The following is a 26,839-nucleotide window of genomic DNA, read 5'->3' on the forward strand; positions in this document are numbered from 1 at the left end:
AGGCCACGAGAGGAGCAGGTGTTAAGAAGAAAATAAGGAGTTGCGTTTTGGGAACACTGACTTGACGTATCTGTTAGATATCCAAGGGGAGCTGTCCACTAGGCAGTAAAACACAGGAGTCTGGAGTCTGTGAGAGAAAGGTGGATGGGAGATATAAATGTGAGGGCGATTAGCACTTTCATGGTGAGAAGAGACAACAAGGAGTGGAGGAAGGGGAGGGACCAGCAGGGGACAGAGAAGGGAAACCAAATGCAGAAGGATGACAACCAGGACAGTGAAGTGCTTTGGGAGGCAAGGAAAGCAATGAGGTCAGGGAGGCCAGAGGGACAACGGCATCAGATCCTGCAGATAGGTTAAGAAAGATATGGAGGAGAATGGAGTGTTGGCTTTGGTGGCATGGGGGCCGTTGGTGACCTTGTAGGAGCAGTTACAGCAGGAAGCCAGGGCAAAGACTTCTTGCAGTGGGTTCAAGATAATGGGGGCAGAGAAGAATTGGAAATAGGAAATATGGGTTATTTGGGCAAAACTCAGGAGTGGGCAGAGTACACGTCTGCTGTGTTCTCTGTCCGGGCTAGGAAGAAGCCAGTATGACTGCTGCATAGTAATGACAGTGCCCTGTAGTGGGGAGGGGTCTCCTGCTGGCCAAGTGGCTGAAGATGCTGCACATTTGAACTGTTTCTCAAGCTCTCCACCCTCAGCTCCCTGGAGGGAAAAGCAAACATGACCTTCCACTGGGGCCTGTCCCCTAAAGCTCTAGCCATGGGGATGAGAAGTCTCTGGATAACCCAAAAGGCATGATACTGGGGGAAGGTGGTAGGAGAGGGTTTGGGTAGTAGGGGTCAACTCTGCCAGGAGGGAATTTAAATTACTTGCCCACCAATCTAAGCCCAGATGAAAACAGATCATCTGTCAACCATTTTATACTTAATTTCTTTTTTTAAAAAAGATTTTATAGATTTAGGTATTTATTTTTTTTAAAGATTTTATTTATTTATTTGACAGAGAGAGAGACAGCCAGTGAGAGAGGGAACACAGGCAGGGGGAGTGGGAGAGGAAGATGCAGGCTTCCAGCAGAGGAGCCTGATGTGGGGCTCGATCCCAGGACCCTGGGATCACACCCTGGGCCGAAGGCAGACGCTTAACGACTGAGCCACCCAGGCGCCCCTAGGTATTTGTTTTTAAGATTTCATTTTTAAGTAGTCTCTACACCCAACGTGGGGCGTGAACTCATGACCCCGAGATCAAGAGTCACATGCTCCTTTGACTGAGCTACCAGGTGCCCCATAGTTATTTTCTAAGTCTAGGTTGCTGAAAACCAGGGGAAGAGTTGCTCATGCGAGGAATTGTTGGGTTTTGCTAGTCATAGAACACCAGCTGGAGGTCACCGTGTGAGAGGACAGGTACTTCCTTTTTCTTTATCCTCCTCCAAGCTCTCCTCCCTTCTGATCTTCAGTCCCCAGACACCCAGATCCTTCATGGGGCTTCAGCTGGGGTCTCTCCAGCTCCCTGGACCCTGGCTGCTGGCAGACTGAGTTGGAATGTCTGGAGACTCCACATGAGGCTACAACAGAATACCCCACAGCTGGATCTCTAGGAATAGGGATCTTAGAGCAGCAGGCTGTGGGGGGAGGGCAGACCTACACCATAGGAACAGAGGCCACAGGGACACCAAAGCAAAGAGGATTAAATAGTACCCGGCCACGGGGACAACTGATCACCTTGATGCTGCTTGTTAGTATAACTAACAAAGAGAAACAAGAAGCACTTTTTCTGCATATAAGAATCGTGATTTTAGTGGTGAGTGTATGATGATTTGTTACCATTGTTAGTTACTGACTCAACCTCCGGTGGTGGTCAGATTAGTGTTGATTCCAGCATCTTAACGGCTCATATATGCTCACCGCTGGGTTGCTCGTGTGGAGCCTCATTAGTTTAGGCTTTAAAATACTAGCTGGGACATTATAGATGACACCACAGAATGGGCTCCTTTTGAGAAGGGTGGCCTGCACAATCATTCCTTTCTAGGTTGGGCATGTGGTCTCTCCCATCTCATGGGGAAACCTGCCAGGACACTTCAGAATTTGGGGAAGGAGACTAACCCGCCGGAATGGGGGAGCAGGTAACTGACCTCCATCCTCCATCTCTAGGACTAGCTCCATCTTTTAATCGTGGTGACCAGGGCTTGGGCGGGGAAAGAGGCAGAGTGCCCCATAGCACCCCCAAGTCTGCACCTGGGTCCCTCTGGGGCCCATCACTCCCCTGACCCCTTCCCCTTATGGGCCAGTGGCTCAGCTTTTTGAATGTGGACCTTGCCCCTTGTGGCCAGCTGTCCATGTGCTCAAAGAGGCAGAGGACGAGGGGAGCAGGGCTGACCACAGAACTGACTACAGTTAAACATTGGCTCGGTTTTTTGGGAAAGAGCAGGTAGCATAAAGATGGGGAGGAGGGGCTCGAGCTGGGCTGAAAATTGTCTTTCTCTCTGTCTTTCTCTCTCTGTTCTCCTTCTTTTTCTGCCATATTTTCCACTCTGAGCAGTAACTGTTCATATCGGCTACTGAGTTCTCTCTTCCTGAATTTTCCCTTCCTGCTCAACAAGTCTTGGATTGATTTATGGACATATTAGGCTGAGATGTTTATGATCTTTAGTTCTTTGCCCTTGTGGTAAACAGGTGCTTTCCTCAGCGTGACTTACGGATGTGTCGACTACAAGCCAGAGAGTGGGAAGGTGAAGAACCGCAGAATGCTATTCCCCATTAATTTCCTTTTAAACAGTTTTATAAAGATATAACCGATTTACAAAAAATGTACATACTTAAAGTGTACAATTTGATAAGTTTTGACATGTACAGACCCATGAAACTGTTGCCAATCAAAATAATGGACATATTCATGACTCCCCCAAGTCTCCTCCTGTCCCCTTCTCCCACCTGTTACTTTTGCCACCCTGTCCCAGTGCAGCCACGGACCTGTTTTTTAAAAAAGATGTCTTTCCAGTTTTATTGAGATATTATTGACATAGCATATGTTAAGGTGTACAGCATGATGATTTGATACATGTGTCTCTGTGAAATGATTGCACAATGATGTTATTCGATGCTTCCATTCCCTCACATAATTATCTTTTCTTGGTGATAACACTTAAGATCTATTCTCTTAATAACTTTCAAGTATACAATACGGTATTGTTCACTGCAGGCACCGTGCCGTGTACATTAGATTGCCAGACCTTATTCATTTAATAGCTGCAAGTTTATCTCCTCATTTCCCCCATCCCTGAGCCTCTGGCAACTACTGTTCTACCCTTTAATTCCACAAATTGGGCTTTCTTATCTTTATTTTTTAACAGTTTGTTTGTTTGTTTTAGTAATCTCCTCACCCAACGTGGAGCTTGAACTCACAACTCTGAGATCAGGAATCACATGCTCTTCAGACTGAGCCAGCCAGGTGCCCCCAAATTTGGCTTTTTGAGGGTCTGCATATAAGTGAGAACATACAGAATTTGCTGGAGTACTGAGCTCATGGTGGCCGAGGCCTCTGGTGCTCTGAGCTGTGGTCACTGGTCTGGGGCTGGGACATGAGCAAAGGGATCATGGATGACAACAAAGCTGGGCTGTCAGGTCCAGAAGGGACCTGACATCACTACTCTACTCCTCACTTTGCTAATGAGAAATATAGAGAAAGGACACTTCCTTAGGGTCCCCAGGAAGTTAGAGGCCAAAGCCAGAGGAGAGCCAGGGTCTCCTGCCCTTGAACATACTGTGTTTCTTATTCTCTCTCTGAAAATATAATGTCCTCAAGGTCCATCCATGTTATCTCAAAAGGCAGGACTACCTTCTTTTCATGTCTTGATATTTAAAGTGTATTTCTTTCAAGCAACATATAGCTGAGTCTTGCTAGTTTTTGTTTTGAAGCCACTCTGACAATCTCTGCCTTTTATGCAGGATATTTAGACTATTTGCATTTAAAGCAATTATCCAGTTAAGTTTATACACTTAAGTTTAAATCAGTTCTCTTACTATTTGTTTTCTACTTGTCCTATCAGTTCTTTGTTCTCCTTTTCCTATCTTTCTGCTTTCTTTTGAATTAACTGGATATTTTTTATTATTTCATTGTTGGCTTTCTTCCTTTCATGGCTTATTAGCCACAAGTCTCTGTTATGTTAGTTGAGTATTCGTTTTATTTTATTTTATTTGTTTAAAAGATTTTATTTATTTATTTGTCAGAGAGAGAGAGAGAGAGGGAGAGAGAGAAAGCACAAGCAGGGGGAGGGGCAGATGCAGAGGGAGAAGCAGGCTCCCTGCTGAGCAGGGAACACTATGCGGGACTCTATCCCAGGACTCTGGGATTGTGACCTGGGCCGAAGGCAGATGCTTAACCAGCTGAGCCAGCCAGGCGTCCCTGAATGATTGTTTTAGGTTTTGTAGCATGTATCTTTCATTTATCACAGTTCACCTTCACGTGACCACTTTACATATAAGAACCTTGCAATAATACATTTCCACCTCTCTCCTCTCGACTTCGGTGCTCTTGTTGTTACACATTCTACTTTTTCATATGTTATAAACTCCACCTCATATTGTGCAACCAGTCAGTTACCTTTCAAAGAGATTTGGGTGATAAGAAAAAATTCTTAGATGTTTACCTATGTATGTAGTTGCCGTTTCTAACATTCTTTGTTCCTTTGTGTAGAATCGTTTTCTCTCTGGCATCATCGTTCCCCCTGCCTGAAGGTCTTTCTTTAACCTTTATTATACTGCAGATCTTCTAGTGATGGATTCTTTCAGGTTTTGCTTGTCTTAAGAGGCATTACTTCACTTTAATTTTTTGAACAATATTTTTATTGGAATTCTAGCTAACAGTTTCTTTATTCCTTCAGTAATTTAACTAATGTGCTTATTGCTGTCTTCTTGTTTGCATTGTTTCCAATGAGAAATTTGATATTATCCTATCTCTGTTCCTCTATACATATTTGATATTAATCCTATCTCTGTTCCTCTTCTCTGATTGCCTTTATTTTTATTTTTTTTAAAGATTTTATTTATTTATTTGTCAGGGAGAGAGCACAAGCAAGAGGAGCAGCAAGCAGAGGGAGAAGCGGGCTTCCGCTGAGTGGGGAGCCCGATGTGGGACTCGACCCCAGGACCCTGGTATCATGACCTGAGCTGAAGGCAGATGCTTAACTGCCTGAGCCACCCAGGTGTCCCTCTCAGGTTGCTTTTAAAATTTCCTCTTAAAAACTCTTAATCACTGGTTTAAATAATTTGATTATGATGTGCCTTGTTATAGTGTTTTTATATTTCTTATCTTGGGACTCATAGAGCTTCTTGGATATGTGGATTTATAGTTTTCATCAAATTTGGAAAAATTTCACCCATTATTTCTTCAAATTTTTTTCTGACCCCCCCTCTCCATCTTTTATCTCCTTCAGGGACTCCACTTACTAGTATAAGACTATTTGAAATTGTCCCATAGCTCACTGACACCTTTTTTTTTTTTAAACCTCTTTTCTCTGTTTTATTTTGGATAGTTTCTACTCTGTGGTTCAAGTTCACTAATCTCTTCTTCTGCTGTTAATCTGCCACTAATCCCATCCAATGTACTTTTCATCTCACACATTGTGTTTTTATCTCTAATTTTCTTTTTTTTTTTAAGTAGGCTCCACACCCAATGTGGGGCTGCAACTCACAACCCTGAGATTGAGAGTCACATGCTCTGCTGGCCGAGCCCGCCAGGTGCCCCTGTGGTTTTCATCTCTAGACATTTGACTTGGGTGTTTTCAGTATCTTTCACGTCTCTGTCTAACATTTCGAATATATCAAACACAATTATAACAATCATTTTAGCGTCCATATCTGCTTATTCTAACATTAGTGTAAGCTATGGGCTGGGTTCAATCGATTGATTTATTTACTCATTATGAGTAATATTTTTCTGCTTTGTTTTCCTGGTAATTTTTTTAAAAAATTTTATTTATTTACTTATTTGAGAGAGTGAGAGAGAGCGAGTAGGGGCAGGAGCAGAGGGAGAGGGACAAGCAGACTCCAAGCTGAGTGTGGAGCCCAACATGGGGCTCAATCCCACGACCCTGAGATCATGACCTGAGCCAAAATCAAACGTTAGATGTTCAACCGACTGAGCCACCCAGCCACCCCTTTCCTGGTAATTTTTTATTGGACCCCAGACTTGGTGATTTTTGTTTGATTGGTTGCTGAATACTATTATATTTCTATAAATATTCTTGAGCTTTGCTTGGAACCAGTGAAGTAATTTGATACTTTTCGGTTTTGCTTCTCGGATTTGTTAGAACCAAAGCTGTGCTCAATCGAGGGCTAATTATCCCCTATTTCTGAGGAAATGCCTTCTCTTTCCAATGCCCTGTGAATTCTGGGACTATCCAGTCTGACTGGTGGGAGCCAACACTTTTCCCAGTCCTGTGTGAGCACCATTACTTTCCATCTTTTTGAACGATTCCTTCCCTTACCCTGGGTAGTTTCCTCAGACGTATGTGCTTATTTTTGTTTGGACCGGCACCCAGTTGAAAGCTAGAAGTGGACTCCCTGCAGATGTTGGGAGCTCCCTCTCTGTGCATTCTCTCTTCTCTGGTGCTCTGTGAACTCCTCTGTCATTCTCTCTTCTCTGGTGCTCTGTGAACTCCTCTGTCATTCTCTCTTCTCTGGTGCTCTGTGAACTCCTCTGTCATTCTGTCTTCTCTGGTGCTCTGTGAACTCCTCTGTATACCTTGGCAACAGATAGAGCTCCGCAGTGGAGAAAACGCCAGCGTTTCTAGCATCAGTATGCTTGTCTCAGCAGAAAGCTGAGCAGAAAGGATTGTGAAAACTGAAGCAGAAAGGATTACTGAAGGGAAATCTGATTTTAGTCTGCTAAAAGTCTCCATGTAGCATTAAAAACAGTCATTTCCTTGGAAAAGAATTATAGTCTGTGGGCTATGTTAATGTTCCTGGATGTGCATTATTCAATGAGCTCCTTGCTGTTGCCACAGTTATGTATAATTGAGGTAATAATTGATGTTCGATGGGGAGCAAACCTTGGTAGGTATAGATTGAAACTTTCAGAGTGAAAGAAAGGGCTGGTTAGGTAACTTGGTGACCCTTGATCTGTGCTATGGTTCCAGATATCTGGAGAGATGTCCCCCACAGTTTTGCATGTCCCACACCCCTGGGGATTCTGACTGGCAGTGTGGAGTGGTAATGGGAGGAGATGAATGTGGACTATGAGGAGGCTAGTGCCAGGTAATGGAAAGCCTTTTTCCCACCCACAGGTGCCTTTTTCATCCCCTACCTCATCTTCCTCTTTACCTGTGGCATTCCTGTCTTCCTCTTGGAGACAGCGCTGGGCCAGTACACTAGCCAGGGAGGCGTCACAGCCTGGAGGAAGATTTGCCCCATCTTTGAGGGTGAGTAGCTTTGTGCCTGATTCCAGGATATCTGCATACATGGTTACAAACCTTATTTGGGATGACCGGGTGGCTTAGTACAGAGCTGATTGACACATAAGACTCTGTGTCTTTATGTTAAACCCTCCGCTTGTGGGCCCAATGCTGCCCTAATCACCCAATCTATCAGAGAATAGAGAAGATGGGGATGAGGATGGGAAAAAAGGCTTCAGATTAAATAAGTAGAGGGCAAAGCTATTTTAGCTGTGTATTTTACGAATGTATAACAATGGTTTTGCATTTTTCAAAACATTAATTGCAAGACATTTAAAAAGAATTTTAAATGACAAAAAATATTAGTAATAATTCTACTGTTTTGACACAATAACTATTTAAACTTTAGGGTGTTTTATTTCAGTATTTCTATATAGCATTTTCTTTAAGCTTCTATTTTGAAATAACTATATATTCATAGAAAGTTGTAAAACTGGTACAGAGAGGTCACATGTACCTTCACCCAGTTTTCCCCAATGGTAACATCTTACTTAACTATAAAAAAAATCATAACCTGGAAATTGATATTGGTACTATCCACAGATCTTATTCAGATTTCCCCAGTTTTCCATGCACTCATTTGTGTGTATGTGTGTGCGTATAATTGTTATTTTGTCACGTGTCACCATCACCACAATCAATATACAGACTATCCCATTATCACAAAGATCTTTGTCATGCTACTCCTTTGTACTCACACCTGCCTCTCCCTGCCGCACCCCTGGCCCCTGGCAACCACTAATTTGTTCTCTATCTCTTTAATTCTATCATTTTGAGAATGTTATATAAATGGAATTGTATAGTCTATATACCCTTTTGAGATTAGCTTTTTTAGTCAACACAACGCCCTTGAGATCCATCCAGGTTCTTAAATAAAGAGTTCATTCTTCTTTATTGCTGAGTCGGATTCCATGGTATGGATAGACCACAGTTCATTTAACCATCACCTGCTGAAGAACATTGTGTTGTTTCCAGTTTGGGGGATTCATTTCACTCATTCTTTCTCTCTGTATAGAGCTTACATATCTATTAATCTGGGATATACACAGTTTATGTCCCCACTTTCAGTTAGTGTTATTTTCCATTTTCTTTCTTTCTTCTTTCTTTCTTTCTTTCTTTCTTTCTTTCTTTCTTTCTTTCTTTCTTACTTTCTTTTTTTTTTTTGAGACAGAAGGTGGGGGAGGAGGAGAGGGAGAGAGACACTGTGAAGCAGACTCCACGCCCAGCGCAGAACCTGATGACTCAGGGCTCCATCTCATGACCCTGAGGCCATGACCTGAGCCAAAATCAAGAGTGGGCATGCTTAACTGACTGAGCCACCCAGGCACCCTTATTTTCCATTTTCTACACAACAATAATTTAATGATTACATAAACTTCAATTGAATGGATATATCATAATTTACTTAACAGTTCTCTGCTTTGGGCTTTTTGCTTATTTCAATTACTTATAAAATTGTTATATTCTGCTGTTATGTGTATTTCTTGAGATAGCTTTGCCCTTCTTTTTTGGGAATTATTTCTTTGGGATAAATTTCCAGAATTAGGATCACTGGATCAAATGGATAATCAAGTTGATGCCTCTTGATCTGGCTTCATAAACTGTCTTATGCAAGTATTATAGTGACTTGCCATGTCATTATATTTGAGTAAGCATCTTTCCCCCATATCTTTCACAGCTCTGGGTATTTGGGGTTCCCAAACTTGTCTGCACATTGGAGTCACCTGGGGATCTTCAAAATATCCTGAGGCCTGTGCCCCACCCCCCGGGGATTGTGATTTAATTGGTCTCAGGTCTGTCTTTGAAATTTTGAAAATATTGCCAGGTAATTCTAATACGTGGACAAATTTGGAAACACTGAGTTACATCACCTGTAAAAATTTCACTATGGCTGTCTATGCAGAAAGGTACCTCACCGGGGCGCCTGGGTGGCGCAGTCGTTAAGCGTCTGCCTTTGGCTCAGGGCGTGATCCCAGTGTTATGGGATCGAGCCCCACATCAGGCTCCTCCGCTGGGAGCCTGCTTCTTCCTCTCCCACTCCCCCTGCTGTGTTCCCTCTCTCACTGGCTGTCTCTCTCTCTGTCAAATAAACAAATAAAATCTTAAAAAAAAAAAAAAAAAAGAAAGGTACCTCACCATTGTTTCCTTCTGCACCCCTGCAATTATTAAGAAGGCTGTAGTTGTCTTTTCTCCTACGTGAATTGTCTATCCCTGCTCCTTTTTTTTCTTTTAAGTAGGCTCTACACCCAGCTTGGGGCTTGAACTCACAACCCTGAGATCAAGAGTTGCATGCTCTATGGACTGAGCTAGCCAGGCGCCCCTGTTCTTGCTCTTAACGTGTATTTTTATATTTCAGAAATACATTAGCTTAATTCCAGGGAACATTAACTATTGGGATCTTTGAGTTCGTCTTATACATTTAAAAAATAACTTTAAATCAGTGAGTTTTCAAAACCGATCAAGATGGAAGGACATGGGAAGCCAGGGTCGAGTGCAACGAAAGACAGGGAGAAAAGGCCCTCCTCACCTGCCAGGGAGGGAGATGAGAGAGCTGGGAGCCTGGGCCCAGCACTGTCGTAGGGCTCTGAGAGTGGAGCGCAACCCCCTCCTAAGCTGGGCTGGGGGGCGTGTGAGAGCGCCCTCCCGAGCCCAATTCTGCGGTTTTCCGCTGCAGGCATCGGCTACGCGTCCCAGATGATTGTCGTCCTCCTGAACATCTACTACGTCGTCGTCCTGGCCTGGGCCCTCTTCTACCTGTTCAGCAGCTTCACCGTCGACCTTCCCTGGGGAAGCTGCCACCACGAGTGGAACACAGGTGAGGCCATCCCTGGAGAGTCCACTTCCTCCTGCTGCGCTGCCGCGTTAACCAGGACTGGCATTATCCGTATACCCCGGCGCCACATCCCCAGCCTTCACTTGGGACGTACTAGAAATCCGCCAGGTAGGTCACGGAAATCTCGGATCAAAGATCAGCATGAGAACTCACCAGCATCACAGGCAAAATGTCACAGACTTAAAAAAAATTGTCCACTGTACTCAATTAAAAACAACTAATGTATTCAGTTCATAGATTATGAATTCACATATTAGGCAAATCGACCTGGTTTCTTTTTATGTAGTTTAGCCACTTATTTATTTCAATTTGCTGTCTGATCACTTTGGGGTATGTATGTGTCGTTTGTCCGTTATCTTTGTCGCTCACATCTTCTTTCTGATACTATCTTAGGTCTTTCTGTCTCACAGTGCATCCCGATTTAATCGGGGAAGAAGCTGTTTTGTGTGTCATTATAACTTATAAGAACACTTGATGTCTCCTGTGCTTGTAAGACTGCATGTGACTCTCCTACAAGACGGCAGGAGCCACCCGTGGCCATAGGACTACTGAGGATTTGGTTGAAAGTAACGAAAGTTGAAAATCCCTAGGGTAGTGCTGTCCAAGAGAGCTTCCTGCGATGTGGCGAACGTTCTCTGGCTCTCCAACATGGCAGCTGCCAGCTACGGGCGGCTGTTGAGTGCTTGAAATGTGCCCCGCGAGTGTGAGGACCTGAGTTTTTAAGTTTTTGTTGAATTCTAAGTAATTTGAAGGTAGCCACATGGGGCTGGAGGCTACCCTAGGCACAGCACAGGTGGGGAGCTGTCCTATCTGGACCAGCTTGCGCTCACTGCCCAGATATCCCTCGGTGCCCGTCAGTGAGCCCTACCTGTGCCTTGATTCCTTTCTCTGTTTTGTTCTGTTTTGATTAGGTGAGGTAGTCAGTCCGGAGCTGGAGTTTGAGTCCTTTAGTTGCCAAGGAGGCACATGTTGCAATGTTCCGCAGGGCCCCGCTGGCCCTCGGAACTTTGAGCCCTTTCCAGGCGTTCTGTTGCTGATCTCTGCCACCTTCATTCCACCAGTTCGCACGTGAAGGGTCCGATCTTGGAGGCTCCTCCCCCGGCACCCCAAGGGTCCTTAGTTTCTTCTTAAACGTGCCCGGTAGTGCCTGCCCTGAGCCCGGACTCTGCTGCGGCCCTTCCCTTACTTTCTGGCTGTTGGTCCGCAAGGTCTGGAGGGCCAAAAAGGCATCTGTATCTGTGTCTCCTTTGTGCCCCTAGCACAGTGCTGGCTACATCATAAGCACAAAAACATATTTTGTTGGATGAGTCCAGTCTTAAAAATCAGTTTTATTCCAGTGTTTTCTTTATGATGTTTTTTTCTTCTTTCTTTCTTCCCTCCACCATTCTTTCCGCCCTCCCTCATTTGTTCTATTTACACTGAAATCACCCTTGACGACCAGCTTGTCAGATGCTGATTCGATCCAGATCTTAGGGGAGTTCCTTTTGTAGAAATGTTGCAGATTTTTGGTGGCCTAGGGCTTTTGCTTCAGGGCATTGTTAGGCCTTCAAACCTTGGGGTTGACTGGGGGATCTCTGAGACAATCTCCAGCCTTTTGCTTCTTGACATTTTTGACATTTCTCCTAGTGAGCCGGGTTTTACTCAGAGCCTAGCATCTTTTGTAGTAGAGGACATCCCATCCTGTCAAGATGAAACAACGCTTTTCTGGGTGAGCCAAGGCTTCAAGGAAAGAGAGAGGGTTTAGTGGAAAGAATGCTCGATGGGCATTCATTCAACAGATACTTATGGAGCTCCTACCCTGTGTCAGGCTCTGTTCTAAGCGCTGGGGTTATGATAAGGCACACAAAGATCCATGCCCTCGGGGCGCCTGGGTGGCTTAGTCTGCCTTCAGCTCAGGGCGTGATCCCAGCGTTCTGGGACCGAGCCCCACATCAGGCTCCTCCACTGGGAGCCTGCTTCTCCCTCTCCCACTCCCCCTGCTTGTGTTCCCTCTCTCGCTGGCTGTCTCTCTCTCTGTCAAATAAATAAATAAAATCTTTAAAAAAAAAACAAAGATCCCTGCCCTCATGGGGTTTTGTTCTAGTGGAGAGACACAGACCATAACCAAAATAAATGCCTAATACATATTATGTTAGAAGAAGTGCTAGAGAGAAACTTAAAACAGGAAGCAGGGACTGGGAGTTTTAAGGGTGAGAATTATCATTTTCAACTGAGTCATCAGGGAAGGCCTTACTGAGATGACACAGGAGTCATGTTCTGAAGGAGGGGGTGGGGAGTCAGCCACTGAGATTCATGGACAGACCCCAGGTACAAGGAGCAACCAGTGCAAGGGCCCTGAGGTGGCCTTGTGCCTATAACATTCAGGAAACAGCCAGGGTGTGTCTGGAGCAGGTGTGACTGGAGCAGGTGAGTGGGGGAGCCCCAGGGATGAGGTCAGAGGTGATGGGGGTAGATTGAAAAGGGCCTTGGAGGCAATTATAGAGGTTATGGCTTCTTTCTCTGTGTGGGGTGGGAAGCTCATCAGAGAGTGTTAAACTGAGATGTGACATAGAGTGACTTAAATTTTAACAAAATCATTCTGGCTGCTGTGTGGAGATTGCACAAGGGAGGCAGGAGTAGAAACTGGAGGCCAGTGAAGGAGCCACGAAACGGTGGGGACCTGCACCAGGGTGCTGGTAGTGGCCGTAATGAGAGAGGTCCAACTATAGGTGTTTTGAAGGTAAGACATACAAATTGCTCAGCTGGATTCTAGCCCTCACTTAGTCATTTATGAGCTGTGACAGGAAGATTCACTTTCTTCATGTGTACAATGGGGAAAACACTATCTGGCTTAATATTTTCTAGGATTATTATACTAAACACAATATACAAAGAATGTGAGCCCCCGTTGTGAAACGCCAAGGTCACTTACAGGTATTTAAGAGCCTCTGCTTCCTGGGCACCTCACACTCGGGTTTCATTTAGTCCCTCGTCGGTGTCACAACTGGATATCACTACGTGCATTCTGGAATCGAGGGAAGCGAAGTCAGAGGGCCACACGGCAAATAAGCAGAGGGTCAGGATTCGAGCCAGAGCTTTCTGACCTCATATCTGAGCTCTTGGCCACTCGGCTGCATGTCTTCCCTAGAAAGCATTTTTATGATCCCTCTGAGATTGTGCCTTCATACGAGGCAGTGACCTAGAAATAGTTGCGTGCTTTGAAGCAGTCGGCGCGCAGAGCGTCCTTCCTGCTATCTGATCGTGCTTGAGTACGAGTGACATCTAGAAGCCCACACGTAAGATCGTGTGGGAGAAGGTGAGGTAGGCTCGTTGAGGGTATTTCGTGTTCGAGGAGGTTTTGTATGGACAACTTCAGCAGCCCGCTTCCTTCCAGATCCCTTACTTCCCGTTGCCCTATAATTTCACACCCCTGTCTCTGGCCATGCCAAATAGTGAATGATCTTTCTCTTGCTTCCTTCCCTGGGACCCACGGGTAGACTACTGCGTGGAGTTCCAGAGGACCAATGGCTCCCTGAATGTGACCTCTGAGAATGCCACCTCTCCTGTCATCGAGTTCTGGGAGTAAGTGAGGCCCTCTCCCCATCCCAGCGTGGGCTGTGTGTTTGAAGGAAGGGCACAGGGATGGGCTCGTGTGGTGCTGACCCTCAGTGGACAGCAAGAGAAGAATTTCTCTTTCCTTCTTTGGTGGCCCCCATCACCTAAATGGCTTTTTTTTTCTTGTTGGGCTTGTATTTGTGGTTAATGCAGAACTGGTTTCGGAGATGAGAATTTTGCAACTCTCCTCAGGCTGCACCCTCCTTCCCTCCCCGCACCCCCATGTTAGATGGCGCACACACATGTGTGCGGACACTTCTACCTCCCTCCGCCCCGAAGCTGTGAGGGCGCCACCTCCTAGCTCCCCTCCCTCGTGTCCGTGTTCACCTAGGACATGATTCCTAATATCAACACATCCTGAAACACTGGTTGAGAAGATATGTGTCTGCACTTCCCTCTCTAGGTTAAATTGGTACTCAGCCTCCCAGAGCACACTTACCTGGAAACAGTTTATATTTGTCTCCCTTGCTATCTGTCCCCATCTCTGGGCAAAGGAGAGCCTCGTGGGACTGAGCGAAAAGGGCCGACAAGCCTTTGGACAAGAGCCTGGAGGCATGGCTCCACTGCCTGAGACACATGGGCCACAAAACTGAGGCTGGGGACAAAAGTGGAGCCCGGCTCAACCTTCTTTCCCCAGGAGGCGGGTCCTGAAGATCTCTGATGGCATCCATGACCTGGGGGCCCTGCGCTGGGAGCTGGCCTTATGCCTCCTGCTCGCCTGGGTCATCTGCTACTTCTGCATCTGGAAGGGGGTCAAGTCCACGGGCAAGGTCTGTGTTGGAGAGCTCCTGGCCCCTCTCGTCCCAGGACTCCCTGCCCTCCCTGGGGGCCTGGTCACCCAGGAAAGCCCTGAGCTGTAACCTGGTCAGGAACGGGAGGGAATGAGCCCATCAAGATTGTATGTGGCTCCCTTCCTTGATTCTGTGCCTCTCCTTGCTTCGTTCCTGTGCACTCTGGTATGTGGGGAAGTGGAAAGGAAAGGAAGGAGAGAGAAAGGCAGGAAGGACACTTCCAAGGATGTGATCTTGCAGTATACCACACATGGGGCACATTGCAAACTGAACACATGTCGTGGCTCCCTAGCTTATCCACCAGTTCTCTGGAAAAGGAATCCCACTGAGACTATTCATCTCGAAATGATCCGCAACCACCCTGAGAACTTGGGGGACTCTCTGCCATAGAGTGTACGAGGTGTTAGAGGGCATTCTGAGTTCTCCTGGACTCTTGCCCTGGAGGCCTCTGACAAGGCTTCCTTCCTAATCTGGCTACCCGGCTGTGCTAAGCTTGTAAGCTCTGTGAGGACAGGGATCATGTGTTAGAGAGAGCTTTTCGTACCCGACAGCCCTTTGCCATAATTCTAAGCACACTTGTTGGGAGCATGCCTGAGTTCATTCAGTCACTTAACAAATATTTGCCGGGTATGTGTGTGGGGGGGTAGGGGGGTGCATTAAGAGGGAGGGAGAGAGGGATAGGGGAGGTTGTGGCTTAAGGCAGAGGGCAGATGGAGCCTGAACAGCTGCAGGGGTGAGAGGGAGGGGGCAGAGAGAAACTCTCTTGACCTCCTCTGTGTGTGTGTGGAGGGGGGAGCTCCCGCCTCCTGCTCTGCGGCTGAGTCTCGGGGCCCCTCCTTCCAAACTCACAGGTTCCTTGTCTTTCGTCTGCCCTCTGGCCAGGTGGTGTACTTCACAGCCACATTCCCTTACCTCATGCTGGTGGTCCTGTTAATTCGAGGGGTGACGCTGCCTGGGGCAGCCCAAGGAATTCAGTTTTACCTGTACCCCAACCTCACGCGCCTGTGGGATCCCCAGGTAAGAAGCCACAGACAGGGGCCATTCTGCGGCTCTGGAGGCTTGTTCCCTGCTCCTGGCCCAAACCCTGTGGCGTCCATGGTGGCGTCCGGGGTCTCCAGCCATGTGTCAGCCGCTGTGTGTGGTCCCCCGCTTGGTTCACACTGGCTGGGGAGCCCAGGCACGGTTCTCAGGGGTTGTGGATCCGTCCCTTGCAGGCCTGGTCCCCACCACCATCTTCCCCGTCCCCCTTTCCCATTTTTCCTCTGGGTGATCTCGTCTGGCTTCCTTACCCCTCCACCAGCCCCTCTGGCTCCCTCCCTCTGCCCACGTGCCCCCTCCCAAGGCCCAGCGCCCCAGCCCCTCCCAGTGCCAGCTGGGCTGGTGTCGAGTTTCCGAGTTTCCCGTCAGTTGTCAAGAGTCCCCCCCCCCCCCCCGCCTCCCCCGCTCTTCCCTCCCCTCCAGTCCTTCCTTGGTGCCCACTCTGTCCGCCTCGGCCAGCTTCCTCGCGGCCTGGCCCGGGGCGGGTGCGGCGCTGCCTGCTCCCCGGAGGGCGTTGGAAAGCGGGGCCGAAACTCCGAAGCCACTGCCGCTGACGGGTTTCTTATCTTCACCTGTTTGGCAGCCGTTTTGAAAGCTGGCAAAGCCAGGAGGTGTGGAGGGCCGGGGGGAGCGTGGGGAAGCTCCACCCCAGAGCCCCGAAAAGGCCTTGCCCAGCTATGTGCCCCGCCTCTGCCTCCCTGGCACAGAGGTCGTCCTCCCTGTGGGTGCTGGAGGAGCTCTCTGTGTCTGGAAAGGGGCCCTGAGCAGACATAGGGCGGAAGGCTCCCGGGGCAGAAGAGACGCCAACAGTTTGGATGGCTTTGCAGACGTTGCAAATGCTGAGCTCCCTGTTGGGCAGAATTTGGGGGGCATCCAGCACGGCTCCCAGCCACCCCGGCAGAGTGAAGTCCTGCCATCCTGAGTTCTACCGGCCACCAGAAGCCACCAGTGCACTTGTATTCAAAAGCTCCCCACGGAGTCCAGCAGCCTTGCGTGCTGGGTCCTGCTCAATGATCTGGTGGGTTATGGGCTTATCCTTCCCTCCCCATTTCTTAGACGTAATGGAGGTGAGCACTGCCCCTGCCTCATCTCCACGTCAGGCTTCGGAGCAAACCGTAGAACTGTAGTTGTTGCAGCTGAAAGGCCCCCAGAGATCAGCCAGTGCAAACTCCTCATTGAACAGATGAGCAAACAAGGCCCAAGGTCACACAGCAGGAAAGTGGCTGGCCAAACAAAGTGGACTTTTCTGGTGTGAATCATAAGCCCTTTGACTTCTCTGGAACCCAAGTGTTGTGGTGGAGAGCCCACAGCAAGCAGAAGGTCGTGGGGGCCAGCTTTGAAGGCCAGGGGTAGAGGTTGGCAGGATCTCTTGTGTCAGGCTGGGAAGGAGGAGCCGTGTTCAGGCAGGGAGACAGGCAGGTAGACTGAAAGAGAAATGGGAGGGAGGGGCCTGGTATTTCTGGAATGGATTTTTGGCTTCTGTGATCAATGCCTCGTTTGTCCTGATCGGCTCTTTATAGTCAACAACGATTGAGCCCTAACTATGTCCCTGTCATTGTTACATGCTAATCCTCACGGCAGATCAGGGGGGTGTCCCCATTTTATAGGAAAGGGAGGCCTAGAGAGCTTAACGCATTTCCCATTCTCACATTTGCAACTGGAACCTGGGTCTAAATGATGACAAATCCCATATGCTTTATGATCTCTCGAAGGCAAAGTCCCCATCTACTCATCTTTGTTTTCTCTCAAAGCTCATTCATTCAGCAAAAAATTTACTCAACATCTATTATGGGACAGGTCTGTTCTAGGAGTCGTGGTTGTTAGATGATTGCTTCCAGCAAAGTCAAAATAAATGCGAAGAAGGTGGACCAGATAGCCGTCAACTCTGAGCGTTAACAAGGCCATGATTCCATGTCTGGGTTACTGCAGGGAATAAAACCTCTTTTCATCTGCCGTCCAGGATACCACCCTTCCAACTCCAGCCAGCTGTAGGCTATGCAGGGAGCGTGTGCCTTCCAAGTCCTCTGAAGCCATGAGGAGGGAGATGTTTCCAGAGCCGGGCTTGGTCTGGGCTTCCCAGCAGCCTTCTCGGCCGCTGGGCCCCGGTCTCCGGCTGCAGCTAGGCCTCTGTTGTCACTGGACAGAGCAGCAACTTGCAGGTGCGATGCCCCTGCCAGAGCCCTGATTGAATGTAGTTGGCACTCCCCAGGAAGTGTGAGAATTCCAACTGGCATTTGCCTGGCGCTTGAGAGAGGTGCAAAATTCCTGCTAGCCAACACAAAGACCAAGAACATCTCTGTCTGCCAAGCACTGGGTCTGGGAGCGGGCAGGCAGGCAGAGACAATGCTGGCTTTATCTGGCTCCCTCACCTCTTTCTGCCAGGCTTGCTGCCTGTCCCTCTCCCGGTGTTCCCTGGGGCTCATCTCTTTCACACGTGGAAAGGGCTCCTGGAGACTCCGGACTCTCCTGGGCGCTGGTTTCTTTCCCTTGCCTGGCCCTTTGTTCTGCTGCCTTTGCTCGGTAGATGGATAGGGCAGTGGGGGTAGGGTGTCCAAAGAGTCCTGTGGAACCTTTGAAAGCTCAATGTTAAGCTCTTCGAATGAAGGGTCTGTTTAGGGAGGCGGTTGGAACCTTGATTAGAATGGGTCTTTTTATTTTGACATCTATGGGACCTCATCATCCCTGAAAGGTGAGTTGCCCTTTTGAAGGAACCACAGCAACACCAAACAGCAGCAGGAGCGGACACACTTATTATGCGTGCGCTTTTTGCCAGGCACTTTACTGAGGGCATGACTCTGCGGAGCCCCACGCAACCCCACGCAACCCCACGAGGGCCCTGTTAGCTTCATCTTGTGCATGAAGAAACTCAAGCGTAGAAAACTTAAGAAATTTGCCCCAAATCCACAAAACCAGCATGTGGGGGAGCTTGGGTCTCATGCCAAGGAGTCTTTAGGAGTCTGTTGTCTTGATGACCACGATCTACGTTTTCCAAAGTGTATGAATGTATGAGTTTTCAGGGCTGTTTTTTATTATTCCAGAAGGACAGGGAACTAATACTTATTTGTGTGCTAGGGATTTCACATATATTATGCTTATTTGTTATTATACCCATTTCCATGATGAGATAAGTGAGGTTCAGAGAGGTTAAGTGATTTGCCCAAGATCACACAGCTAGTAACTAATAGAGTTAAGAGTTGAATGGTTCAATGTGACTCCAAAGCCCAGGCTTTTTCCATTACACACTATTGCCTTCCTAAAAATAGCAAATATAATCATCCTTGGGATTGAGCTCAGTTGAAAACATCCTTCTTGGATCGTCTAGAGATCTCTGTCTTCCTCTGCTCCCCCAAAGGCCTCGCTCTTCTGCCTACAGTCCACCAGGTGTTTCTCACACTTATTTTATTCTTGATCAGTCTCCTGTCACAGCCAAAGACACACTGGGGCTTTGTTTTAGAAACCAGGGCTGCTGGCGTGGTCAGGGAGTAGCTCGCCTGTGGTGGGGAAGAGAACAGCTTGCTCTGCGTGTTCCTGCGGCCCTTCCTCTGACCCCATTCCTCTCCCCATCCCAGCAGGCTTGTCAGGCCGCAGCTGGGCCAAGAGCGGGGTGGGGGGCTTGCCAAGCTCTCGGGGAGCGGACTTTAGTTAGAGGCTCTGGGTCTGACCCTCGCCCTCTGAACTCCCAGCACTCCTGCTGCATTTTCCTCTGTTCTCATTAACCTCTGCCCCCAACCCAGTCGTAGTCTGTCCCCCTCAGGGCAGGGTGAACTGCCAAGTCACAATTTTTCATATTTTTTTTTCCCAAGCCCAAGTTCTCGAAACTTCATCACCGTGGGATTTGCGGCCCCTGCCTGTGTGTGGGCAGCCGCAGAATGTCTCTGAGGACACCGGGGAGTTTCCCTGGTAACTCGCGGGTCAGTCTGCAGTCTGGGCATTGCCGGGCCCAGGGAGCAAACTTCCAAGACCCCAGGCTGGGCAGGCTCCTGGGCCATCTCCTGGATGGCCTGTTGGGGAGAGATCACCTGGGCTGGTGGCTGTGGGGCCCCGGGGAAGCGGTGTGTCCCAGCCCTCCCTCTCGGGGCCTGGGTCAGGCCTCTCCGCCTCTGGCCTCAGGCCCCACCAGTAACCTGCTGAGCGGGAACAGAGCAGAATAGGGGTCCCACGGTCACGGACTTTTCCTAAGGTGACTCTCCTCACAGTCTCCGTGGGGCAGTTGTGGAAAAAAAACCTTTGAGACATCTTGAAGAAGCAAACGGACTCCCCCAGGCGCCCCCTCAAAGGTCCACAGCATCGCACAGAATTACGTTTAGCCCCCGTTCTGGCCCTCAGGTTCTCACCATGCATTCCTACCCTTTCCTTCTCTAGCTTCTGGAATAAACCCTGAAACCTTCTCTCCTTTCCCCGTGATAATTTCCCCGCAGGCGTAAAACAGTTTTCCTGCTGTTTCCACCTTTGTGCGCTTTTTCCGTGTTAGCTCCGGCCCCTTCTGGATTGTCCACTGCGCTTTTTGCCGCGGACACCTTTTCCCTGGTGGCAACCCCTGCCTCGCAGCATAGCTCGGGGCTGGGGTTCACAGCGAGCAGTAGGGACAGGAGGCTAGAGATGCTCTCCCGTGTTCTCCACCGTCTTTCCCGCTCTGTCCCGCTTCCCGCAGGAAGGGAATAGAACGAGAGGAGCGGGTGCCCTGGGCGCGTCCCGGTGCCCATTCTCAGGGCCTGTAGGACAGCGAGTCCCACATCTGGCTGACATTAGGATCATTCAGGAAGCTCTGAAAGTAATACAGATTTCTGGGTTTTCCTTCAGTCCTAGAGATCCAGTACCTCGACTGGGGCTTGCCGACGGGGCCCTGAGACCCACCACAGCGCTGGGGGAAATGGGTCCTTCCACAGGGCTGCGGAGGACAAGACAGCGAGGGGGGTTGCAGGCGGAGGCGACAGTCAGGAAGCAGGGAGAGCCGGGCCAGGGACTGAGGCTTTGCTGCATGTGGGCATTGGGAGCTTGACATGAGTGGAAGGAAATCGGGGGCCTGTTTGGGGGCCGCGAGGGCAGAGCGAGGCAGAGACAAGAAAAGGCGAACCCGGAGAGGTTGGGCCTGGTGGTTTCCGCGCCCAGAGCTTAGTGCTTCCTTGAGAAGCTCGCATCCTCTGAACACAGGGGGTGCCTGGGGGAGGGTCTGCGGCCCCAGGACCCCACCTCCCACGGATCGGCAGGGCTGCCCAGTCCTGTTCGCCTCGATGTGCTTTCTCTTTGAGATGTTATTGTAGCGGTTGAAGCTACATCATAACATGCCGGCCGGCTCGGCCAGCTGAGACAATAACGGCCAGGACCCCGGGGTTAGCCGCAGAGCTCTCCCCCCCACGGAGTACAAAGCCCTTCCCAGATGCATTCCTGTTCAGCCTCTTGACTTGGTGAGCTGAGGATGACTTCCTGCTTTCCAGACAGCGGATTTTGAGGTGTGAGGGGCAAAGCTATGTTCTCGCCACCGCACTGATATGAAGGACCCCCTAGCTCCAGAGATCCTGTCCCCGGATTCCTTCCAAACCGGTCACACTGCCAGGAGGGCCCAGGAGGGGAGAAAGTGGAGGCAGAGCCAGGGCCTTATTTCTGTTGCAGAAAGTTGGTGCCAGGCCTGGCTTAGTCCTAGAGCTCCCTCCCAGGCTCCTGCACCCCGGGTCCTTCAGGCTTCTCCCAGTGCCTGCTGCCCACGCCACCCCGGTAGTGCCTGAGAAATGCCATCCGGGGGCTCATTGCCATAGCTGGGTCGCAGGCTGAGAGCAGCGTTCTCACCACTGCTAGCCCATGCTCAGCTCAGCCACGGGCCTCTGTGTTCCCATGGAGGCCAGACAGCCTGGCTTTCCTGGGGCGCAACGTTCTTGCCTTTTCCCTGTGTAGGTGTGGATGGACGCGGGCACCCAGATCTTCTTCTCCTTCGCCATCTGTCTAGGGTGCCTGACGGCTCTGGGCAGCTACAACAAGTACCACAACAACTGCTACAGGTGACTGGGGGGTGGGGGGCGCCGACCCGCCTCGCTCCCCTGCCCCTCCAGGGTGCTAGCTCAGGGGTGCTTTGGAGGGCCCAGCGGCTCATGGATTTGCCTCCCCCCACTTCCCCATGCCCCAGGGCCACCAGTTGCTGAAAGGAGCCAAGGGCAGCACGGGCAGAGGGATTGCCTCCAAAGGCTGGGGTGGGTGTGGTTGGCTGGGAAGCCGCAGGGGGTCCCAGCCCTCTGGCTAATGGAGAGGTTAGTGGGCTCACGCCTGACAAGTCATTCATCATGCCAGGCAGCAGAGCCCCATTTGCCCCAGTCAACGCTGAACCCTTACCTATGTTTACCTCACCGCCCCCCATCCCGTGTCCCCCTCCCCAGGGTTCCCTCCAGCCTCCTGGGTTCATATCAGAGCATCTCAGCCAAGTTCAATTTTAGCTTGAAAAAAATCACATGATGCATTTCAAAATCAAATCTGGGGGATGAGGATTATGTGTTGGTTGGGATTGTCCGTGTCTATACCCTCCACAGTAGCGTGCCACACTGAATTGTGTCTGAGCGGCGGCGTCCCAAGACGTGTGGTGGCAGTGTGGCGGGAGGGGAGCTGTGCGGCAGTTCGTAATTTTTAGATGAACATTATTCTTCCTTAGAGCCTTATTCTTTCATGATTACCGTGACTGACCCCAAGTCTCAGCTAGTGGGGTGGGGGGGCAGGCAGAACCCACCCCTTGAATGCTCATCTCCATCCTGCCAGCAGCCCCCCTCTGGCCTGCGCGAAGGGCTGGGGCCGGTGTCTGCCTGTCGGAGAGGCTGCGCCCCGGCTTCCTGCGTGCCCCCCTTGCTGACCCAGCCTGTCTCTGCCCCCCGCCCGCCTGCAGGGACTGCATCGCCCTCTGCTTCCTCAACAGCGGCACCAGCTTCGTGGCCGGGTTTGCCATCTTCTCCGTCCTGGGCTTCATGTCTCAGGAGCAGGGGGTACCCATCTCTGAGGTGGCTGAGTCTGGTGAGTGCTGTGGGGCCGGGTGCCAGGGGTGGGTTCTGTGGGCTTTGTTTGAACCTTCACCAACTGAGATCTGGACATGTTTCTATTGTCACCTATGCTGGGGGTCACCCACGGTCACCCTTCGGTGGACACGTCCTGGGACGATCTGGGGGAGCACATCGACATGCACCCCAGCTTCAAAGGGTGGAGGGGTAGACGGGGAGCATTTCCCACACCTGGCCTCCACGTCCTTACCCTGGAGGCAACCAGTGTGACCAGGCTCATGTTTCCCCTTCCAGAAACGGTTTAGGCATCTTTGAGAAGAAAAGTTACACACACACATGCACACGTACGTGACATTCATACGTACTTAGCACATATTACTGTGTCTATTTCTTACCCCCCTTTTGGAAAACCAATTGATAATATACTGTAGACACTGTCCTGCGCTTTGCCTTGTTTTGCTCACTTTAAAATGTATCTGAAAGATAAGTTTATGTTGGCATAGCGTTTCCTCAATTTCACCATGCAGTGTTGCTGCTTTTATATTTTTTCTTATTTTTCTAAAGATTTATTTATTTTAGAGAGAAAGAGAGGGAGAGAGAGCATGAGCAGGGGGAGGGACAGAGAGCAGAGGGAGAGGGAGGGGGACCTCAAGCAGACCCTCCACTGAGCGCAGAGCCGGATGCAGCGCTCGATCCCAGGACCCCGAGATCATGACCTGAGCTGAAATTAAGAGTCGGTTGCTTAAATGACTGAGCCACTCAGGCGCCCCCATTGTTGCTTTTATTTTATTTTTTTAAAGATTTATTTGAGAGAGAGAGAGAGAAAGCATGAGAGAGAGAGTGCGTGAGCATGCACATGAGTAGGGGGAGGGGCAGAGGGACAGAATCTCAAGCAGACTCCCACTGAGTGTGGAGCCCCACGGGGTGGGGGCGGGGAGGGTGGGGGATCAATCTCAGGACCCCGAGATCGTGACCTGACCTGACACCAAGAGTCAGAGGCTCAACCAACTGAGCCACCAAGGGGCCCCCTGTTGTTGCTTTTAAACAAAGTCAAGAACCAGTCCCCTCCCTGGGTAAGCTGTCGATGTCCCGTCCCTGGGTAAGCTATCGATGTCTCTTGTCCTTCCGCTACCCTTGAGGACCACCCTCTTGCCCCCTGCAGCAAGACAGTGTTTTACCATCGCCTTCCCAAGCGCACCCTGTTACGCAGAGCGCCAAGCACTGGGAACTGACATCACTGATTCTTACTAAAAATGATGACGTTTCACTTTTATTAAACATTTGCTATATGCCAGGCACTGTGGGAAGCAGTTTGCCTGCACCATACAATGGAAAGCTTTGAGGCAGGACTGGTATTATCCCCATCCCACCGTGTGGCAAGTGGGGCTAAAGAGGAAAACGGCCGTCCAAGGTCCCACAGTCACACCGATTCTCAGAGGCAGCGTCCGTTGGGTGAACCCAGGCGTGGGCACGTGTACGTGCGCCCGTCATTTGAGCCAGCTGAGAGGAACATTAATTTGTTTGAGAGGCTGTCTGTCAATGGTGCTCTGAAATTAATGCCCGTGACTCGTTGTAGGGTGACAGGAAAGGCTCTGGGTGCAGAGGTGGCAAACCGGTGGCCCCAGGTTCAGTCTAGTCTTGGAGGTATTTTCTTTGGGAGCATCGTCTTTGTAGAAAGAACACAGCGATTGCCGTGGCGGGGTCGGCATGGCGGCGGGTCTCGTCAAGCCCTGCGTGTGCTCATTTGGCCCTGGGTCAGCTGCACATACGTACGTGGCCTGCCTGGCCTCTGAGCTCTTTTAAGCGCGCAACCTCTGGTTTGGGGCCCTCGGTCCTGAGAGTGAGCCTGAGGATGTGGGGTAGAGCTTGCAGAAATGCAGCTGACGTGCCCCCTTCCGGTCTCCTAAAGCCTCTTTACGCCCACAGCCTCTAGGTTCTGTTCCTGCCGTGAGAACACAGTGGGTGGTGCCTTGGAGATTTGGGGACCAGGTGGAGGTCGGGGTGGCTTCTCCCGGGGGAGCTTGGGGGCGATGATGGTAACTTTGGGGTGAGGTTCCCTCTGGCTCCTGTGAATCCTGACCCACACCGGGCAGCCTTGGGGTCACACGTGGCCTGGAGCCCGCCCAGGCACTGGAAAGTGTTCCTCTGTTCCTTGCTGCAGGCCCCGGCCTGGCTTTCATCGCCTACCCCCGGGCTGTGGTGATGCTGCCCTTCTCTCCTCTCTGGGCCTGCTGCTTCTTCTTCATGGTGGTCCTCCTGGGACTGGACAGCCAGGTATCTAGAGATGGTCACGCACAGCCTGAGGGATAAGTGGGTGCGTGCGGGCTGAACGAGGGGGAGCCGTAGACAGGATGCTGAGCCCGATGTCCCGAGGGACCTTAGGACAGTTGGGGACTGGGCAAATGTCACAGGTGGAGACCCTTCTAGGGACCGAGAGGAGCTCAGCAGGGTCGGTCCAGACCTAAGCACGCCAGGACTGCTCTGGAGGCGGGGCGGGGCGGGGCTGAGCCTGGCAGCAAGAAGCCAGAGCCGGCTGATGCAGCAGCGTATTTTGGGAGCTCTCTTTCCCTCCAATTCTTTTGCCCTCTCATCCAGTTTGTATGCGTAGAAAGCCTGGTGACAGCGCTGGTGGACATGTACCCCCGTGTATTCCGCAAAAAGAACCGGCGGGAGCTCCTCATTCTGGGCGTGTCTGTCACCTCCTTCTTTGTCGGGCTGGTCATGCTCACAGAGGTGAGGGTCCGGGAGGCGTGAAGGTGGGGGCTGGGTGAGGACAAGGCGAGCTGGGCACTGCCACCTGTCAGGCAGGCCTCCCGGGCCTCAGGGCTCTGGGACTCCCTCCTTTCCCAGCCACAGGAAGCACCGAGTAGGTGAGGCCTTCCTCTGGCCTTGGAACATTAGCCACCTACCTTCGGGGGTGGCTGAGGGGTGATTCGGCCCCACGGTAAGCTAAGAGGTATGAGAAAGATGGTCAGGAAGTTCTGGGTTAGGAAAAATTGCCTCTCCAGCAAGCTCCCATGACTTCCCAGGCAGCTGAACCACGTTCCCGGGACAGACTTCAAAGGGAGAAAGGGAGCCCTGGGGATGGGTGCTATTCTGTGTTTTGTCTCAAGGGAGAAGGAAGGAGATGGAGCTTGTCAGCTTCACAGTACTGATGACGGCCTCTGTCCTGATCGTCCGCCAAAAAGTACACACTTCGTCTCGGACTTCTGGGTCAATCCCTCAATGTTCTCAGGGATAAGCTAACAATAGCTGTCTGTTGTATCTATCTTCCCTCCGAAAATAATAAAACAAATAATTATTGTCTCATATCTGCCCTAGTGCCTCACAGCTTACAAACTATATTCTGTTTTAATATCTGTCTCCTGTGATCCTCACAAGGTCTGCTCTGTGTCTGAGGGTGTGAGGCTGGAGGCCAGGGGGGTCAATCCGTCTGTTTCCTCTGGACACACTTCTGGCTTTTTCTCTCTTCCCCGGGCAGGGCGGTATGTACGTGTTTCAGCTCTTTGACTACTATGCAGCCAGTGGCATGTGCCTCCTGTTCGTGGCCATCTTTGAGTCCCTCTGTGTGGCTTGGGTCTATGGTGAGTGACTCTTCCCCCAGGTCCTAACCCAGGGCTCAGCGCCACCTCAGGTCCCTTAGACAAGAGTCATCCTCCCCTGCTCAACCTCAAAAATCTCAAGAATCTTCAATCGTTATCCTTGGAAGGGCCCTCCAGAGCTTGCTTTGGTAGCTTCCTGGTGATGGCCGCACAGCAGACCGCCCCAAGTGGGCCCATATCCTGTCCTAGCCAAACCTTTTCAGCCCTTCACGACCTTGACGATCAGAAAGTCGTTATCTTTGCCTACACCAAGTTCTGCCCCCTGCCGTGTATGCTTATGAATCCCAGGGAAGAGATTCTCCCAGCAGTGATTTGGAAAGAAACCATGGTATCTTCTATTTCTTGGTCCTTGCCCATCCAGCCCATGCCTCAGATGCTAAAGAATGTCCTTTCTCCCCCTTCCTTCCTTCTGTTCTTCCTGGCAGGAGCCAGGCGCTTCTACGACAACATTGAAGATATGATTGGGTACAGGCCGTGGCCTCTTATCAAATATTGCTGGCTCTTCCTCACCCCAGCTGTATGCACAGTAAGAGAAACTTCCGGGTAAAGTGACGTGAAGGCGA

At 50.2% G+C, this 26,839-nt stretch overlaps 1 protein-coding gene across 5 annotated transcripts in view; it reads left to right on the plus strand.

Annotated features, from left to right (window-relative positions):
- Positions 1-26,839, plus strand: part of SLC6A13 (solute carrier family 6 member 13) — a 35,504-nt gene that overhangs the window by 6,831 nt on the left and 1,834 nt on the right. For 4 of the 5 annotated variants that reach the window (XM_045774455.2, XM_045774465.2, XM_045774470.2 and 1 more), the window contains 11 exons: positions 7,280-7,414; positions 10,122-10,262; positions 13,757-13,841; positions 14,512-14,644; positions 15,548-15,682; positions 21,593-21,696; positions 22,566-22,690; positions 24,836-24,948; positions 25,270-25,407; positions 26,156-26,258; positions 26,702-26,802. In XM_045774455.2, coding sequence (XP_045630411.1) covers positions 7,280-7,414; positions 10,122-10,262; positions 13,757-13,841; positions 14,512-14,644; positions 15,548-15,682; positions 21,593-21,696; positions 22,566-22,690; positions 24,836-24,948; positions 25,270-25,407; positions 26,156-26,258; positions 26,702-26,802 — 1,313 coding nt within the window. The remainder of the gene's footprint in view (positions 1-7,279; positions 7,415-10,121; positions 10,263-13,756; positions 13,842-14,511; positions 14,645-15,547; positions 15,683-21,592; positions 21,697-22,565; positions 22,691-24,835; positions 24,949-25,269; positions 25,408-26,155; positions 26,259-26,701; positions 26,803-26,839) is intronic. The other variant, XM_045774492.2, reaches the window with a different exon arrangement.

Source organism: Ursus americanus, chromosome 25 (genome assembly GCF_024610735.1).
Source record: "Ursus americanus isolate L20-20 chromosome 25, mUrsAme1.1.p, whole genome shotgun sequence".
Lineage (NCBI taxonomy): Eukaryota > Metazoa > Chordata > Mammalia > Carnivora > Ursidae > Ursus > Ursus americanus.